At 38.0% G+C, this 18453-nt stretch overlaps 1 protein-coding gene across 1 annotated transcript in view; it reads right to left on the bottom strand.

Annotated features, from left to right (window-relative positions):
- Window positions 1–1853: 1853 nt before the first annotated feature.
- Window positions 1854–18453, bottom strand: part of EIF3A (eukaryotic translation initiation factor 3 subunit A) — a 32025-nt gene continuing 15425 nt past the window's right edge. Inside the window, exons 13-22 of the mRNA XM_070432174.1 lie at window positions 18087–18191; window positions 17891–18004; window positions 16097–16219; window positions 15412–15565; window positions 14220–14404; window positions 10187–10275; window positions 8507–9408; window positions 5444–5645; window positions 4167–4348; window positions 1854–3079 (exon numbers count right to left, since the gene is read on the bottom strand). Of these exons, the coding sequence (XP_070288275.1) occupies window positions 2850–3079; window positions 4167–4348; window positions 5444–5645; window positions 8507–9408; window positions 10187–10275; window positions 14220–14404; window positions 15412–15565; window positions 16097–16219; window positions 17891–18004; window positions 18087–18191 (2286 nt within the window). The 3' untranslated portion in view covers window positions 1854–2849. The remainder of the gene's footprint in view (window positions 3080–4166; window positions 4349–5443; window positions 5646–8506; window positions 9409–10186; window positions 10276–14219; window positions 14405–15411; window positions 15566–16096; window positions 16220–17890; window positions 18005–18086; window positions 18192–18453) is intronic.

Genomic DNA, 18453 nt, shown 5'->3' with positions numbered 1-18453 from the left:
ATTGTCCAGTGGGGCCTTGATGTCAGTACAGTTCGGCTCTACTAACTTCAGACTCAGAACAGGTCACAGCCCCAACTTCTTTTACTTATTATAAAACAAAAGGTCCTCTCCCCACAAAAGACCTTTGGAAGACTTCTACTTGTTTAGAAAGGAAGCTAAATGTTTAAAAAGCAGTTTCCATCATTGGTAACATCACAAAAAAGGCTGCATCTGATACTATTAAAGTAAAAGAGCATCAATACTCCCTCTTCTGGTCTTACAGCTGTACCAACAGGAATTCTCACTAGTCATTATGAGAAAAAATTTAACACCTTGCCGACTGCCCACGAGTGTACTTGTTTCCGGTCCGAACATTGCTCCTGTCTTTTTCTCAACTCGTCAGTCAGTATTTCCAGAGACATGATGAGCAATACATCTCATCCTTTCCATCCATATTTTATTATGGCAAAGGTTTTTTAAAAAGTGCCAAACGTCTGAGTAAATTATGTGCAGACACTTTGATTGGCTGAGTGACTTTGGTAGTCGGCTGGAAGATAAGTACTTTGTCAGGAGATAGTAATGCGTCTGACATTAGACCATCACGAAGGCAAAAGAGAAATGATAGTATCCAACAGTGAAAGTGATTCTGAAGAATGGGCCGAAAAAGACATTTTACCAGCCTTGGAGGATCATACAAATATTTCAGGCATAACTGTTCAATTTGAAGACCCACAAAGTAAGTATAAATGAAGTAACCAATTTTTTGATACGGACTTTCTCGATCTCATTACTTCTCAGACCAATTTATACCATCACCAAATGGAAAAATACCACACAACCTCTGCTAAAACTTCACCATGCACAGATGTTACTTATATGGATATAAAGAAGTTTTTTGGTTTAATTATATTGATGAAACTAAGGAAAAGGCCAGAATGGAAAGATCACTGGTCAACTGATCCTATACTTGAATCGCCCATTATTTCCAAAAAATATGACTGGAAAGAGGTTCGAGCAAATACTTACATTCCTTCATCTGACTGCTAATTCACAAACAACACATAACACAGACCATCTTTACAAAGTCAGACCTCTTTTGGATCACTTTATCTTGAAATTTAAATCTTTACATATACCAAAACAACAGTTATCACTTAAAGCAATGACTCCATCAGATTCAAGATGTATAATCCGGCAAAAATAATAAAATGTGGAATTTTAGTAAGGATGCTTTGTGAAAGTTTTTACAACTTTGAGATAATATGGGTGAAGGCAAAAAGTTACAACAGACTATATTATCCGTCTTTCGGCCTTTTCCTGGTTCTTGGCATCATATTTACCAAGATAGTTACTACAATAGTGTGTCTACAGCTGAACTATTATTGAAGAACAAAACACCGGTTTGTGGAACAATGATGAAGAACTATAGGTTGCCAAAACTACTAAAAGAAAAGTAGCCAGCCGCACAGATGAGTTCTCGCTTAAAATACTGATCAGCATTTTGTTAAGTGCCTACAGCCACTATAAAGTTGCAACTAACATTCTCTGAATTGTGATTTTTCTAATTTCAGAGGAAGACCCAAGATAGTACAGCACACCCACACGTGCACACCAGCACACACACACTCAATGCATAAGCTCACAGAGACAACACATTACAGGGAAACTAAGGGGTCCAAATTCATGAAGAACGTCTTAGGGCAACCATCCTAGTCACATTTGCTTTCTAGTATACTTAGGTTACTTTCTTCACTACTACGCAATGAGACAATTAATGGCACAGGTAAAACTCAAGTTAAGATCAACAACTGAATATGCAAACATCACCATTATAAACAAAGCAGTTTAAGTCTAACCACAAATCAACACAAAAACAAATTCTGTAAGTATTTTATTTATCATTAAAGAAAAAACACAGCAGCAAGTTCTGTGTTGGCTTCAATAAGACCAAATCGTTATCTTTAACACAGCTACCACACTCCAGAATTGAAGTCAACACAGTCGTTACTACAAATTACTTGTTGAAGGATCTATCCTAAAGAGAAAAGAAATTAAGAAAAAGAATTTAAACAATTCCTCCAAACCACTCATTTATAAATATTGTCATATTTAAAATGCTTGAAAGGCATGAATTCTCCATGAATGGAAAAGCAGTTTGCTATTGGCAACAGAAAAAGTATCAATAAGTTTACCAAATGCTTTAAAATTTAAAAGCTGTAACTGTTTTGGATTTACACTTCAGCAGTATTCTCATCATTTCAATGATGACTGCAAATTGCTTTATACTCACCTTCTTTCAAGTAAAATCTGCAGAAAATCCCACTGTATCAGATGTGTGTAATGTTTACTGCACTTATAGTGAACCTAAAAACTTCTTATATTTAGTTGATACCTCAAAACACCTAGAGGTATGTCTCAACTGCTGATGGTGTGAAAACTGTTTCAACTCCCTGCTTTAGAGTCTTGAAATACATTTTCTATAACAGAACCTTACCTCATTCCAAATTAATATCAGATATTTCAAAATCAAAAGAAAAAAAGATCAGTCTATACCAAGATACAGGTGTTACTCAATACCTGAAGGGTTCACATCTTAAATTTATTTTTTAGTTTTTCTTTTTTGTAAACAAGTGATTGATGAAATAATGCCAACACCTTAAATTCCAGAAAATGGCATGGTTTTCCAACCTTCTGTGGATACAGTGCATGATCAATCTATTATATAGGATTAATACAAGTTCATGCTTTTTTTGTGTTATGGTGAGACAACATTAAAGAATCCAATTTAGACTGGTTGAGCACAAGTATAATAATCCTTGAATGTGATCAAACCTATGTAAGACGTGAGTTTGAATCCATTATTTTGAGACTTAACGTCGTACTGTAGTCCATCCATCTTCATCAGTCTCATTTTTAGTACGACGAAGAGATTCCTTATCTTTCTCAGCTCTCCATGAGGCCTTCTCTTTTTCACCTTCTCTTTCCCGGTCTCGGTCTCTTTCTCGATCTCTTGAAAGAGCTGGAGGAGGAACACGACGAGGAACATCCCGCTCTTCTGCCCGGTCTTCTTTCCTGTCATCAGCACGTCTCCAGGAACTTACTAAAAAGTTTAATTAAAGAAAAGAGAGTAAGTTTGTACTATATTCTACTGGCTGAGACTAAACGGAACGTCAGCAAAAGGAATGCCTCAAATTACTCAGAAATTCTGTATTGAAGGTAACAATACAGAATTGCCATTAAAAAACAATAAAAGCTAAATACATTTTAATCGTTTTGATACATTTTCTGACGAAACCTTTAAAAGAATATAGACTTAGAGATATAACTCAAATTTGCAAAGAAGAAATCATTGGCCTGGGAAGTGTCCTAATTGTTTTAACTATAAAAACAAAAACTGAGACAAAGTGACAAAAATTAAAAGGATATTTGGGGCTCTTGTTTTAACAACTAATTAGCCGTAAGAATATTTTTTCATTATTGCTATAATAGAAGAAATACCCTTATAATCCAGTTGTACTAACATAATATTAAAAGCTTGTGAGACAATTACTTATGTGCAATGGTCATTTTAAATATTAAAAGTATTTTTCTACTAAAGTTTCAATTGCTGTAATTTCAGAGAATGTTTTATTTACACTTTGTATTAATCTACTATCTTACTTTTCAAGAACTGATAAACTGTTTCCTCATTTAAACTTTTTATCTATATTTTGCTTACTATCCAATTTAGTCTACTACTATACTTTGAATTTAGAGATAAGCTAACTTCACAGAGCAACCATTGACTTAAGTTTATGAGAACCATGAATTCTAAATCGAATAAATATCCACTATCTTGCCCTAACTGGTTTGGCTCAGTGGACAGAGCGTTGGCCTGCGGACTGAAAGGTCCCAGGTTCGATTCCAGTCAAAGGCATGTACCTTGATTGCAGGCACATCCCCAGTAGGAGGTGTGCAGTAGGCAGCTGATCAATGTTTCTCTCTCATCGATGTTTCTAACTCTCTATCCCTCTCCCTTCCTCTCTGTAAAAAAAACAAACAAACAAACAAAAAAAAAAACAATAAAATATTTTTGAAAATCCACTATCTTATTTTTGGTGTCCATATAAATTTCTAAGATATTAAAAATCCAAAATTCCCCAGTAATGGTTCTCTAATGGTTCAGCAGCTGTGTAGACCATCTGTACCTTCTTCACGCTCTGATCTGATAGGAGGTCCTCTGCGGTCTCTGTCATCTCGTCTTTCTCTTAGATCTCGGCGATCATCCCTCACACGTGGGCGGTCATCTCTATCCCTATCGTCACGGCGACCTGAATCTCTCCAGCTTGAAGCTTCCTCAGCTGGCCCTCTTCTCCAGTCACCTTCATCCCTGCAGCCATTCAAAATGACATGTTAAGTTCTGGTGTTAGACTGTATGGGGAGTTATAGTGATATATATTACATAGTCCTCAGAGAGTTTATTAATATAAAAGGGATAAAGTTTAAACTCATCACTTAATCTCTATCTGATGCATCAGGAGTGGCAGTCAAATAAGAAAATCTAGATGTGTGCTGTCCAACACAGAAGCCACTATCTATCTGTGGCTCCTTAAGTTTATATTAACTAAAATAAAATCAAGACACTTCCTCAGGAGCACTAACAATATGCCAAATGGTCAACAGCCACAAATGGACTCTGGCTACCATAATGGACATTACAGGTATAGGACATTTTCATCCCTGTAGAAAATTCTATTAAACAGTGAATGGCCTAGATTTATCAGTATAAAACCACTATGGCCAAAAGAAGCAAGCAAGAATTACCACTAATGCCCTAACCGGTTTGGCTCAGTGGATAGAGCGTCGGCCTGCGGACTCAAGGGTCCCGGGTTCGATTCCGGTCAAGGGCATGTACCTTGGTTGCGGGCACATCCCCAGTGGGGAGTGTGTAGGAGGCAGCTGATCGATGTTTTTCTCTCATCGATGTTTCTAACTCTCTATCCGTATCCCTTCTTCTCTGTGAGGAGTCAATAAAATATATTTTAAAAAAAGAAAAAAGAATTACCACTAATAAAAGTAAAGGGGCTTTCTGAAACCTATACAATTTTATTAACCAACGTCACCCCAATAGGCAATTTTTTTTTTTAAGTAAAGGGGCTTTTAATAACTTAAGGGCAATAAAATTGACCTAAACCAGAGGGAAAAAGGAATGGACTGGTAAAGATACCTGGACTTGTTCCACTACCAGAGTTAAATAACATGTAGACAGCCACACAGCTCGTGCTTCTATTTTCATTCTTTGTTAAGAAGGAACATTGAATTAAATGACAGCTAAAAAAATTTCTTTTAAGTCCATGATTCTGATAAATATTGGCAGAGGGAGGAATGAGGAACACCATCTCTCAAAAATGGTTAGGAATATTCAGGAATATGTAAGATAATCCTAACTGTAACTCCATGGATAGTTTTAATTCAAATATCAAACCTCGGTCTTCTGAAGCGATCCTCTCGATCCCCATCTCTCTCTCTGTCCCTTTCTCTCTCTGGATCCTTGTCATTCTCTTCACGATCTTGACTATCTCTCTCTCTTTCTTTTTCTCTGTCCCATTCACGTTCTTCTGGTGGTTTTGATTCTCGAGGTGGACCCCAACTTTCTTCTCTGGCTTTTTCCTTCTCTCTCCATCCACCTATTTTTTAAAGAAGCAAAAATATTTTCCACTAAAGAAACACAGATTGGCAACTATGAATAGAGATCTTAATGTTGACATTAATCCAGCACCATTCTAAATACTAATTTAAGACACTCCAACCTCCTTAAAAAAAAAAAAAAAAAAAAAAAAACCAAAGCCACTTACATCATTTCATAAGATCCCCAGCTCCTACTTGTGACTACCTATCCTGTTTCTCTAACACACAGGAACACATGACATAAGAAACTTTTATAGTCCTGGTTGAGTATCGTGTATGCAGTTATTTTTGGGTATAATGTTTTGATGATAAATAACTCACTTAAGCAGAAAACTTAAAGGGTGGAGGGTAGGAGCTAGATCTCTAAAGACAGGGCCCCAGTTATGTATTCATTTAGACTGTGCCACATTTTCAAAACAAAAGCACTCTTTCCTGTCATATTCCTGCTCTCCACCATTTACCATCCATGCAATCATGAAGGATAAATCCTTGGACCCTGCCCAGCACCTCACACTATCCAGGGAATGTCCAAATCTAGAAACATTTTATTTAGTTAGTTAGTCCTCAGCCAAGGATATTTTTCCATTAATTCTTAGATGGAAGGGAAAGGACAGAGAGAAAAAGATTGATGTGAGAGAGACACATCGATTGGTTGCCTCCCGCAAATGCCCAGACCATGGCCGGTGATCGAGCCTGCTACCAAGGTATGTGCCCTTGACTGGAATTGAACCCAGAACCCTTCAGTCTGAGGGCCGATGCTCTATCCACTGAACCAAACCTGCTAGGGCCATTTTATTTATTTATATATGCACAAAAAAGAAGCCAAAGGCAACAGAGATTTCAATGAAAATGTATTACAGTTTTAAGACTAATTATTATTGCTGTTAGCATTTATATTACCACGTGCCATAGCACTATTCCAAACTCTGAGCTAAGTAGAGTTCATATTTGCTAATTTGCCTGTATGCTAAAATTTATACCTCCAAAATTAATACTCAAGAACTTTTACAGTCACTTGCAGACATGTGCAAAGTTGCAAAATATTTGAGTCACCTGACAAGTACATTTTCAGCAGAAGTTGGATAAGGCAACACTTGCCTTCTTGCTGCATCTCATACTTCAACTAAGAATCCTACTGGAGGTCTAGTTTTGCATTTTTTGAGCTTTTGGTCGGTGATTTCACTGTTTAAAATGGCCTCCAAGGATGGGGCCGAAATGTTCTCGTGTTCCCAAGCAAAGAAGGCAATGGATGGGAGAAAATATTTGTGTTAGATGAGCTCATTCAGGAAAATATTACAATGCTTTAGTTATGAGTTCAATGTTAGTGAATCAATACTATATATTAAATAAGGTATCTTTAAATAGAAATATAAAAAACAATTGTCTGGTTGACAAAACTTGTGACTAAAAGGCTCATAGGAACCTACCTTGTCTTTTCCCTGGGAGCAAATGGTTCAGAATTCAGAGACTTTATATAACACAACTATCACCACTTAAGGAGAATTGACTATACTGTTACCCCCTTTTACATGAGGCACAGAAAGTTTAGTGGCTCACCCAAAGTCACGCAGCTAGACAGTAGAAAGAAGTGAGACTAGAAGAGACAGAAGTGTACAACAGAAACCACGAAGGGTAAAGGCAAGGAAGCTGCTCATTTAAACTTGCATTTAGAACAGATTGCACTGGTTATTGCACAAAAACTCGAATTGGGGGTGGGAGAGCCAGCAGAGACCAGTAACAGCAAGAGTTCAAAGAAAGAATGATGGTGCTCCAGACCCAAGTACATGCAGGGGAAATAGAAGTGGGTGGGCTTAAGGAACATTGATAAGATAGAACTGAAATAAAAGCTTTAACTTAAAGGATGCAAGAGCAAAGAACTTCCAGATTTGCAGCTTATACAATTAGCTTGGAAGTGGAACACCAAAGAGAAGCAGGTGCTTGTATGTATGCATGTGGGTAGAGTGTTTGTGTATGAAGTGTCAGTTACACTTCCAGGTAGAGATGTGCTGTGTACAGTATACAGATGGAAACACCAGGTCTGAAGGTGTCATCTGGAGACGGTAAAAGTCACAGGCTTGTACACAATTACTCAAAACAGTAAAGGATGAAAAGATGATCAGGCCTGAGACGGGCAAATAAGGAAATGAGCTCTTGCTGTGAGAATAATCACGTTTGCCAAGAGTACAGACAAACGTTTATTACAGGAAGGCTGGTCCAGAACAGAACCTGAAAAGCAAGGACACTGAAGGTATGGACACATGAAGAAGAGCCCTTAAAGAAGCAGTCAAAAAGGCAAAAGGAAACAAAGAGGAAAAAGGTGGTCATTTGTGTGGGACATTGAAGGTAAGTAATCTTTGACATAAGTCACTGCAGAGATATTCAAGAAAAGATAAAAGATCAGTTTACTTAAAAACTAATAGGAATATAGACCAATCTCTCGTGTATCAATTAAAATTTGTATGTGGTTTTTTTTTTTTTCAGTTGAAAAATAACTTTTTTTAATTAAAAAAATGTAGTCATTTGAGATACTCCTTGTTTGGAACAACCTGCTATCATCTATAGAACAGTGGAGACTAGATTGTGTAAAACTTTCACTTTCTACTTGTAAATACAAATAGTCTATAAAGCAGGGGTCCTCAAACTTTTTAAACAGGGGGCCAGTTCACTGTCCCTCAGACCATTGGAGGGCGGGACTATAGTTTAAAAAAAAACTATGAACAAATTCCTATGCACACTGCACATATCTTATTTTGAAGTAAAAAAACAAATGTTTTCGGCGGGCCGCATGTGGCCTGCGGGCCGTAGTTTGAAGACCCCTGCTAAAGAATCCAATCTGAATTTCTGAATCCCAGAATTTTACCTGGCTTGACAAATGGTCTCCAGAGACCAGGTCTTGAGTCCTCGCCCCTTCTGCTGGGAATCCGATCATCATCAGCCCGTCTTGAGATCCGGTCATCATCCATGTTTCTCCAAGGACCCCTGTCATCATCTGTACCACGCCTGGGAATTCTATCATCATCGGCGTTCCTCCAAGGTCCTCGATCTTCATCCAGCCCGCGCCTGGGCCCCCGGTCATCATCCAGGCCTCTCCTTGGACCTCGGTCATCATCCAGGCCTCTCCTTGGACCTCGGTCATCATCTAGGCCTCTCCTTGGACCTCGGTCATCATCAGCATTACGCCAGGATGACCGCTCATCATCAGCACCTCCTCGCCGAGGCCCCCGATCTTCATCCATACCACGTCTTGGTCCTCTGTCCTCATCAGCTGCCCGCCAATTTCCTCTGTCCTCATCCAGTCCTCGTCTAGGTGGTCTATCATCATCCATATGCCGCCAGCTTCCCCTGTCGTCATCACCAATTCGTCTGGGAGGCCTGTCATCATCACCGAGTCGTCTGGGGGGCCGGTCATCATCACCGAGTCGTCTGGGGGGCCTGTCGTCATCGCCAATTCGTCTGGGGGGCCTGTCGTCGTCGCCAATTCGTCTGGGGGGCCGGTCGTCATCGCCAATTCGTCTGGGGGGCCTGTCGTCATCTGCATTGCGCCAGGAAGGCCGGTCATCATCTGCCGCACGGCGAGGGAACCTATCTTCATCAAGAGCACGTCGGGGGGCTCTGTCATCATCCATGCCCCGCCTGGGAATCCGATCATCTTCTAGTCTAAGAGAAGACTCTCTCTCTTCATCTTCCCCCAAACGCCTTGGGCGATCTTCATCTCTTCTAATAGGCCTCTCCTCATCTCGCCCTTCTCCACGTCTCCACTCCCTACAGAGCAACAAGCCAAACATCTTTAAGAATAATTTTTTTAAATATATTTCATTGATTTTTTTTACAGAGAGGAAGGAAGAGGGATAGAGAGTTAGAAACATCAATGAGAGAGAAACACCGATCAGCTGCCTCCTGCACACTCCCCACTGGGGATGTGCGCGAAACCAAGGTACATGCCTTTGACCGGAATCGAACCTGGGACCTTTGAGTCCGCAGGCCGACGCTCTATCCACTGAGCCAAACCGGTTAGGGCAAGAATAATTTTCTTACAAAGCACATAGTGCTTTTGGGAATTACTTCACTTTTAAAAATCACTTTAGTATAAATCCATTAAACCTACTCCTACAATATGTTCTAATTAAAAACAAAAAACAAAACCACAAAATCCAAACTATTACATCAACAAACAATAAACCAGTAAGCAGACAATTGCCTTAAAAGGGCATCTGCACTTTTCCAGGAGTGCCTTGGCAATTTCATTATGAAGGATGTTTGATCTACTTAAGAAATTTAAAGGAAAAGAAAAACGTCAGGAATGTTCATTCTTACTCTAATGCAGTACTATTCCAGAACTCATTCCTCAAGATGGTCAGAAGTCAGCAATTACAGTAGTGTTGAAGTAAACTATGAAAAACATTTCAGTACGAGACATGCACACAATTCTTCACAACTCTCCTCTCCCCACTCATACAAAATCAACCAAATTAGAAAACCACCAATCAGATATTAACAGAACCTATGATTGATTGGTACCATTTTCCTTAACTCTACTTACTTCTCTGGTGGGCCTCTTCTCCACTCAGAATCTACTTCAGGTGCTTTTCTCCACGTGCCTTCTGAATCTCTATCTCCCCATCGAGAGTCCTACATTGACCAAAGTTAGTAAGATGCATTACACTGGCAACAATTACTACCAATTACTGTTATTATTATGCAAACATTTTGTACTTATATTAAACAACCTTAAGTCATTAAATATAAATAAGTTTTAAAATTACTTCTCTTTTAATCTGAAATCAGACCAACAGTACAGTGAAACATATTCTCATCTATTGTGGATGGCTTTATAAATTAATAAAACACCACTTGCAAGCAATCTGACAGCTTCCTCCTAGAATCATTAAAATGTCTATAGATTTTCTTTGACCTAGAAATTCCCTTATAAGATTATGTGAAAAAAGCTACATCACAGTGCCTACTAAACAGAGGTGGAGCAAATGAAATGTATAATAGGGGATGGTTAGATTAACATTTCCCTCTTCAAAATATTATGCTGTCAATAAAAATTATGGAGAGGGTGTGAGAGATACTCAATACCCTTAAGGTGAAAATGTAAATGTAGTACAACCTCTGTAAGAAGTAGTGCATATAATTTTAATCACAAACACTTCTGACACAGCTTGACCGTTCCTACAAACATAACATAAGGCCAAAGTCAGAAAACAACACTAAAAACAAGCTCTAGGAGTGGGATGGAAGTACTGAAATAAAAATCTGAGGAGCTGAGAATAACTATAATCCCTTGTAGATGAATATGAGGATCTTAATTTAAAATTTAAAGTGTCTTGGCAACAAAAGCCTTCAACAACTGACAATAAGAAGCAGTGAAGGACAAGAATGGCCAGATGGTAAGTCATCTGCCATCAGAGTTACTGAATCTGGGCTATCTCTTCAAATGGGAGTTGTTCTAAGAGACTTTCCCAAGTGAACATTGTGGGAGAAAATATTAACTCAATTTCAGTTATAGTAACTCATAACTCCAATGGAGGGAACGTCCACCCTAGAAGACCAAGTTTCTCTTACTATTCATACTACCCTGCAAATTAAATTCAAAGAATTCAACTTATGAGGTTTTAGTACAAATATTAGGACTTCAAAGGAGATTTTGGGGGTGGCTATGGGAGCCATTAAACAAATGAAAAGAATTCTGAAAAATTAACATGACCGCCAAAACTTTTTAAGTCACTTGGTAGATCAACAGCAGAATAGGCCCCATTGATAAACATAGAAACTAAACAGGAATCACAGAAAACCAGTTACAAAATGACAGAGTTGAAAAAATGAAACATTAAAAGAAATAAAGAACAGAACTTTGAAAGGCCAGAATAGAGGCAAGGAGAAAAAAAATTCCCTAAGTTAAGGAAATTCAATCTTCTCTAAGCTGAGTAAATTAAATCCTCTGACTGAAAGGGCACATGTGCCAAAAAGGATGACTCATGAAGACCACACACGCAGGCACCTAACCATAGTCTTAAACTCCCTTTACCCCAAGATAGAGAAAAGTATAAAAGCTTCCAAGGAATAAAAGAGTGTCTACCAAGAATATTATCAAGACCCCCAACCCCAATGTGTACTAAATCCTCCTCTAGGGTAGGAGGATTTAGAACTGGCTGAACCACTGAACCATTGTTCAACTGTGAGATAAAAACAAAACCTCTTTTGAGACATACACAAAGACATTCTGAAAAAATTAAGATGATAAAATACAAAACAAAGTTATCTGCAAAGGGGAAAAGGTGATACAGTGTACACATACTTGACACTAAATCATGTTTGCCAATACGGCTGTAAAACTTAAATGAGTCCTTTAAATAGAAAACATGTTTTCATGCTCTGGGGGTAAAAACATGCAGCTGGTTGCAAAACAACATAAATAAAGGTATGCTCAGAATTTTTTTTGTTCTGAAGAGGCAGAAAACAAAGTTCTTAAGTTTGACTTAAAGAAAAGAAGGATTGGCAGGCACATGGAAGCAAATAAAAAGCTCCTAACTATATATTAGGAATAAAACAAGTACATAATAGTTACCATGTTAAATGTGAATAGATAAAACTAAACACTCTCCACCCGACCATGTTGCTCAGTGGTTGAGAGCCCACCCATGCTCCAGGTCTCTGGTTCAAATCCTCATCAGGGCACATGCCTGGGTTGCAGGCTCAATTCCCAACAGAGTGCTTGCAGGAAGCAGACGATCGATGTTGATGTTTCTCTCTCTTTGATGTTTCTACCTCTCTCTCCCTCTCCCTTCCTTTATAAAAAGCAATAAAAACATTTAAAAAAAAGACTAAAAACTCTCTAATTAAAAGAAGGTGAAGGTAGGGGACAAAGGGGTATAAAACAAATAAAAGGTTAAAATGAGCAAAAGAATGAACACAGATTTGCAAAAACTAAAAGAAAAAACTTGGAAACCCACAATCACAGATAAGTTACCTCAAGTTCTTCAGAAGATGAAGTTCCCATAAGTCAACAGGATGGCGCAAATTAGATAACACAACAGCTCTAGTTTCATACATACACATAGAAATTTGTGCCCAAGAGAAAATACTCATAAAACAAGACCATGTTTAAAAAAAAAAAAAAAACCACAAACAGACCATGTTTTATAACACAAGGGAAAATGTACTAAATTTAAAAAAATTGGAAACCATGTAAGCCACAATCACCAATAACAAAAAAGTAAAAAACAGGAATTAGTGACAAGAGTAACAAAAGTGAAAATCTATCATCCACATACACATTAAACTAAAATTGAAGCCTACACGGGTAACTTAGTAACGACTCCTCTAATAAAGATAAGGGCTTCGTGAAGATATGGCATAGATAAAGGAGTGAAGAAAAGGAAAGCAAAGAGCATGCCGGTAGATGTCACAGACACATGATAAAGCACAAAACTAGCTCAGTCTGGCTGAAGTATAGATGACTAAGAAAAGCTAATGAAAATGCAGTAAACATGAAAGACCTTAACTACTAAGACATGTTTTAACCTTTGGTTCCAAGTAATGAGTACCAATCAAAGGAAGGTTTGAAACCCAAGAGCAGGTGTAATGATCAAATACACAGTATGAAAAACCAAGCAGTTCACAATGTAGAGGAAGGTCTGATGCTGGGGGAAGATTATGACCAGGAAGAATAGTAAGACCAGTAAGAAAACTGAAGTAAGGCAGGAATATAGAAACAGAAAGGATAGGGATTCAAAACTCTGGTGATTAAAGTGGGTAACGTACTACCAGTCAGGAGAGGGAATTAAAGACTCAAGATAGTGGGAGAGGAAACAGCTGCATATTAAATATAACAGAGCAGCACTGGGACTGACTGGCAATCTCATTAAAAAGCAGGTTCTGGCCCTGACCGGTTTGGCTCAGTGGATAGAGCGTCGGCCTGTGGACTCAAGGGTCCCAGGTTCGATTCCAGTCAAGGGCATGTACCTTGGTTGCGGGCACATCTCCAGTGGGGAGTGTGCAGGGGGCAGCTGATCGATGTTTCTCTCTCATCGACGTTTCTATCTCCCTATCCCTCTCCCTTCCTCTCCGTAAAAAATCAATAAAATATATTTTTAATAAAAAAAGCAGGTTCTGATTCAGAAGGTTTGGTGCTGGGCCTGAGACTCTGAATTTCTAACAAGCTCCCAGGGGATGCTAAATATTGATGGTCCACCAACTTCGAATGCCAAGGAGTTAAGAGAACTCACATCATTCTTTTAATTCACAGCAACTCCTTCTTAGAAACACAGAACAGTCCCTCTTTCCATAGCACTAATGAGTGCTATACTTTGTCAACTACTTAGTCTTATGGAGATTCGTTCTGACTGACAAGTACAATAGACCAAAGTCTATAAAAAATCTTAGATTCACTAACAGAAGTTTAATTTTCTCCCTTTACGAACCTTCTGTCTTTGGGAAGACAAAGCAGACTTTCAGAGACGTGAATGGAACTAGTTCAGAACACCAAGCCCAGACATTGACATATACACTGACATATCTATCGTGAAGAGAACAAGTCATCCCAGGGAAAGCAATGTTTATATACTCACCTTTCTAGAAAGTGGATCTTCACCAAGTCTTCTCTCTTCCTCTCTACGACGCTCCCTTTCTTCAATTTCCAACTCCCTTTGGCGTTTTTTCCTTTCTACTTCTTCTAACTTCTTGACCCGCTCCTGATATTCTCGAAGCTCTTCCTCACGTTTTGCCCGTTCTGCACGTTCTCTCTCTTCACGCTCTATATAATATATTAGGTTAGACCAGTGGTCAGCAAACTCATTAGTCAACAGAGCCAAATATCAATAGTACAATGATTGAAATTTCTTTCGAGAGCCAAATTTTTAAAACTTATATAGGTAGGTACATTGTTATTAACTTAATTAGGGTACTCCTAAGCTGGCCTTTGCTAAAAACGTCCTCAATCTGAATGAGGTACGTTCGCTGAGGTCGACCCCTTCCAACTCACTCATCCACACTCGTCTTGTATACTTGTTTTGTCTATCTCCTTTTGTTCATCCTCTCTCTATGTCCAAACCATCTCAACATACTTTTCTCAATCCTCAACACTACATCTTCTTTCACTCCATAAACGTTCCCTGTACGTGCACGCCCACACGTGGTATTTTGTGGAAGAGCCACACTCAAGGGGCCAAAGAGCCGCATGTGGCTCGCGAGCCGCGGTTTGCCGACCACTGGGTTAGACAGTGTGCCTCCTACCTGCACCTTTCCTTTAGTTCTAGATCTACTTTTTTGGTATTAAATATGCATAATATAGAAGTAAATCCTTTTTAAGAATTTAAAAATAGCTTACCATCAGCTAAAGGACAGAAGACATTTGAGAAAAAAGAATTATGCCATTCATTATTAATAGTTTTGTAATGACTTAAGAAGATAATAGGAATCCCTCCTCAAATCCTGAGCATCTCTGATAACCAGATAAAGGAGCATTTGACAGACTTCATCTGACAGATATTCCTAAATAAATGCGAATACTACACAGAATATAGTGATAAAAAATTTAAAGGTATTGATTTTTAAAAGAACACCAAAAATGTGAGATTCAGCTGATAAGACATATCTTCACATAAAACTAAAGTTAAGATCCCAGAAACTGAGAACTAGTTAGTTGCAATTAATAAGTCAAAGATCCCTACCTCTCAGTTCATTTATTTTCTAAATAAGACTGCTATAAACTGACCTAATATCAACCTTGTGTAATCCCACCTCCAATCTTGGTCTAGTTACCTTTTAGCATTTGCTCTTCTGCCCTCCTCTGCTCTTCCTCTTCCTTTTCTCTGTAGTAGGTTATTCTGCGTTCTTCTTTACGTTGCCTTTTACGTTCTTCCAAGCGATTATGCCTTTCTTCTGCTAATCGCTCTTCAAACTGTTTAAGTTTTTCCTGTAATTGGTTACCCCAAATTAAAAAATATATATATATCAAGTTTTTTGGAAGAGCTACAAAACTAGCAGGAAGTTTTCAGTTTACAAAAGCATTCCAGGTTCCTTGGAACCATAAAAAGCAACCTTCAAGTATAAAAACCAGAATTTCCAAATGATTGAAGGTTTTCTCAACCAAATTTCTAAACACGTAAATTGTTGACAACATTAAGTGGGCCTGCCAACATACAAACTAAAATGAATGACTAAATTAGAACGTGAAGAGCAGGATACTTGATTTTTTCTTTCTGTAAATAGTAAACAAAAGCTTGTATCAACTGCAAATTTTATGCAGCCCACCATCGCCTTTAGAAAAATAACGATGGTTGACTACTTAGTCTAGAAAATATTTTCAAGAAATGTGCTATTAAAATATTATTTAAATGGTAACATTATATGTGTTAGCTCAATACAAAATGTGCTACTGTATAGAAGAAGAACCCTTAAGGCAAAACTAAAACTCATGAACATTTCCCTGAAACCATAAATGTACCTCATAAACAGATTGTCGTGCTGCCTTGAGTCGCATTTCAAATAAATCTCTGTCTTCAAGCATTCGTGACATTCGATTCTTGTGTTCAAGAGCCTTTTCCCGTTCTAGCTGCATAGTAGTAATCTGCAAATACATAATAGTTAAATTTCCAAAGCGTACATTATCTGATTACTAATTTACCCCAAATCCTGACATATCCTTGCAGAATACAAGCAGCTCCTGTGCCTCGTCAACCTTACTATCTATCCTTCATGCCAACAGGTCCCTAGGAAGGCAATCGGGGAGATGGATAATCGAGATATCTCCAAGAACGTTTTTATTTGGCCCACAGTAGCACAAATTTTTATAAAGGAAAAACTATAACTATGTATATGGTAAAACACCAAAATATGGTAGTAAGCACTATGGTTGAATTATTAAAGGCATTTCTTCCTTAAAAACAACTGGAGGTTCAAGCAAGATGAACTACAGATTGAAGAAGGCTTTTCCTTGTGTGTCACAAGAGAAAAAAAATGGAAAGCTTCAGGGAAGAGATTGCAGCAAAACATCTCAAATATTTCATTTGGTCTGCAGCACTTTTTCTAATTTTGTATCACAAAAATTTCAACTTCTAAAAAAATTTGGAAGAACCGGCAACACTTGTCCCAGAATGACAACAATCCAATGGAATCTGAGAAGGGGCTGTGTTCTCCACACTGCAGTCCTCACAAATGTACACTGTCTCCTGCCTGTGGTTACTTTACTCTTTTTTTAACCACAACCAAGTCATTTCTTTTTAATTACAAATTTTGCTACTACCAGCAAACCTTACTTTTGTATCATTAGGTAAACAAAGACTAACAAAACTATAGATGCAGCTGTTTAGTCAGAAAACAACATATTGTATGATTCCATTTACCTAAAATACCCAGAATAGGCAAATCTAAAGGCAAAAAAGATTAATGGTAGAAAGGACACGAGGAATAACTGATAAATGGGTACCAAGCTTATTTTGGGGGTATGTTATAAAATTAGATAGTTGCACAATTCTGTACTAAAAAGCTGCACATGATGGTGTGTGAATTCTATCTCCATAAAGGTGTTTTTAAAAACTAAACTTTTCAGCTGTACTTTGTATTTTATAAGTTTCATTTTTAAAAAAAATATATTTTATTGACTTTTTACAGAGAGGAAGGGAGAGGGATAGAGAGTCAGAAACATCTATGAGAGAGAAACATCGATCAGCTGCCTCCTGCACACCACCTACTGGCGATGCGCCCTGCGCCCGCAACCAAGGTACATGCCCTTGACCGGAATCGAACCTGGGACCCTTCAATCCGCAGGCTGAGGCTCTATCCACTGAGCCAAACCAGTTAGGGCATAAGTTTCATTTTTAAATCTCACTCTAAAAATGTCTATCTGTCCACCAATCTGTTAGTATGCACCCACTAAAGCACACCATTTCTGGCAAAAGAATACAAAACAAATCAGTTTTGCCCTAGCTGGTTTGGCTCAATGGATAGAGCATCGGCCTGCAGACCAAAGGGTGCCAGGTGCGATTCCAGTCAAGGGCACATAACTTGGTTGCAGGCTCCTCCCAAGCTCAGGCCCTAGTCAGAGCTGGAACAGGAGGCAACCAATTGATGTGTTTCTCTCATCATCCCCTCTCTTCCACTCTCCCCCAAAATCAATGGAAAATATCCTTACGTAAGGATTAACAAAATAAATCAATTTTGATATCCTGGTCCCATTAGTGACAGAGGATTTAATTATAGCTTACAGTCTAAAAATATTTCAATTAAATTAAAATCTTACTCTTTCTTCTTCTTGTTGTTCCCACAGATCCATGTCTTTAATTCTCTGTTCTTCATAAGCACTTTTTATTAGAGGGATTTCTTCCAAGCGTTTAGCTCTTTCAAAATAATCAATCTGAATAACATGAAAATAAATATAGTTTAAAATAAAATCTTTTAATCTGACATGTTAAAATTTTACCAGTTCTTTCATTTACCTTCTTTTCTTGATTCTTCAGGCGTTCCTGAAGTTCCTTCTTTTCTTTCTCTAGTTGTTCAACCTGCTTAGCCATGATGAAATCTGGATCCAGTTCTTCAAGATCCTGAAAAGTAATAGAAATGCACAATCATTAATGAGAATGTAAAAGAAAAGAAAAAAAAAGAGTGTAAAAGAAATATGGAGCACTGCTTCTAGAATCAAATCCTGAATTACTTTTTATACAGTGGGTAAATTTAAGCAATGTAAAAATGTTTTACAACAGTCATGTTTCCACTTGATTATAAGGACAAAAAATATGCATGTACCCAAACTCCGTTTTAACAGTGGTGAAAAACTGTACAGCTATTAAACACAAATGCTTACTT

The sequence above is a fragment of the Myotis yumanensis genome, unplaced genomic scaffold (assembly GCF_028538775.1).
Source record: "Myotis yumanensis isolate MYYU_CA2020_CCGP unplaced genomic scaffold, mMyoYum1.0.hap1 SCAF_13, whole genome shotgun sequence".
In the NCBI taxonomy this organism is placed as follows: domain Eukaryota; kingdom Metazoa; phylum Chordata; class Mammalia; order Chiroptera; family Vespertilionidae; genus Myotis; species Myotis yumanensis.
The sequence above is the reverse complement of the archived record's forward strand: the minus strand, read 5'-3'. Positions and strand labels throughout refer to the sequence as shown.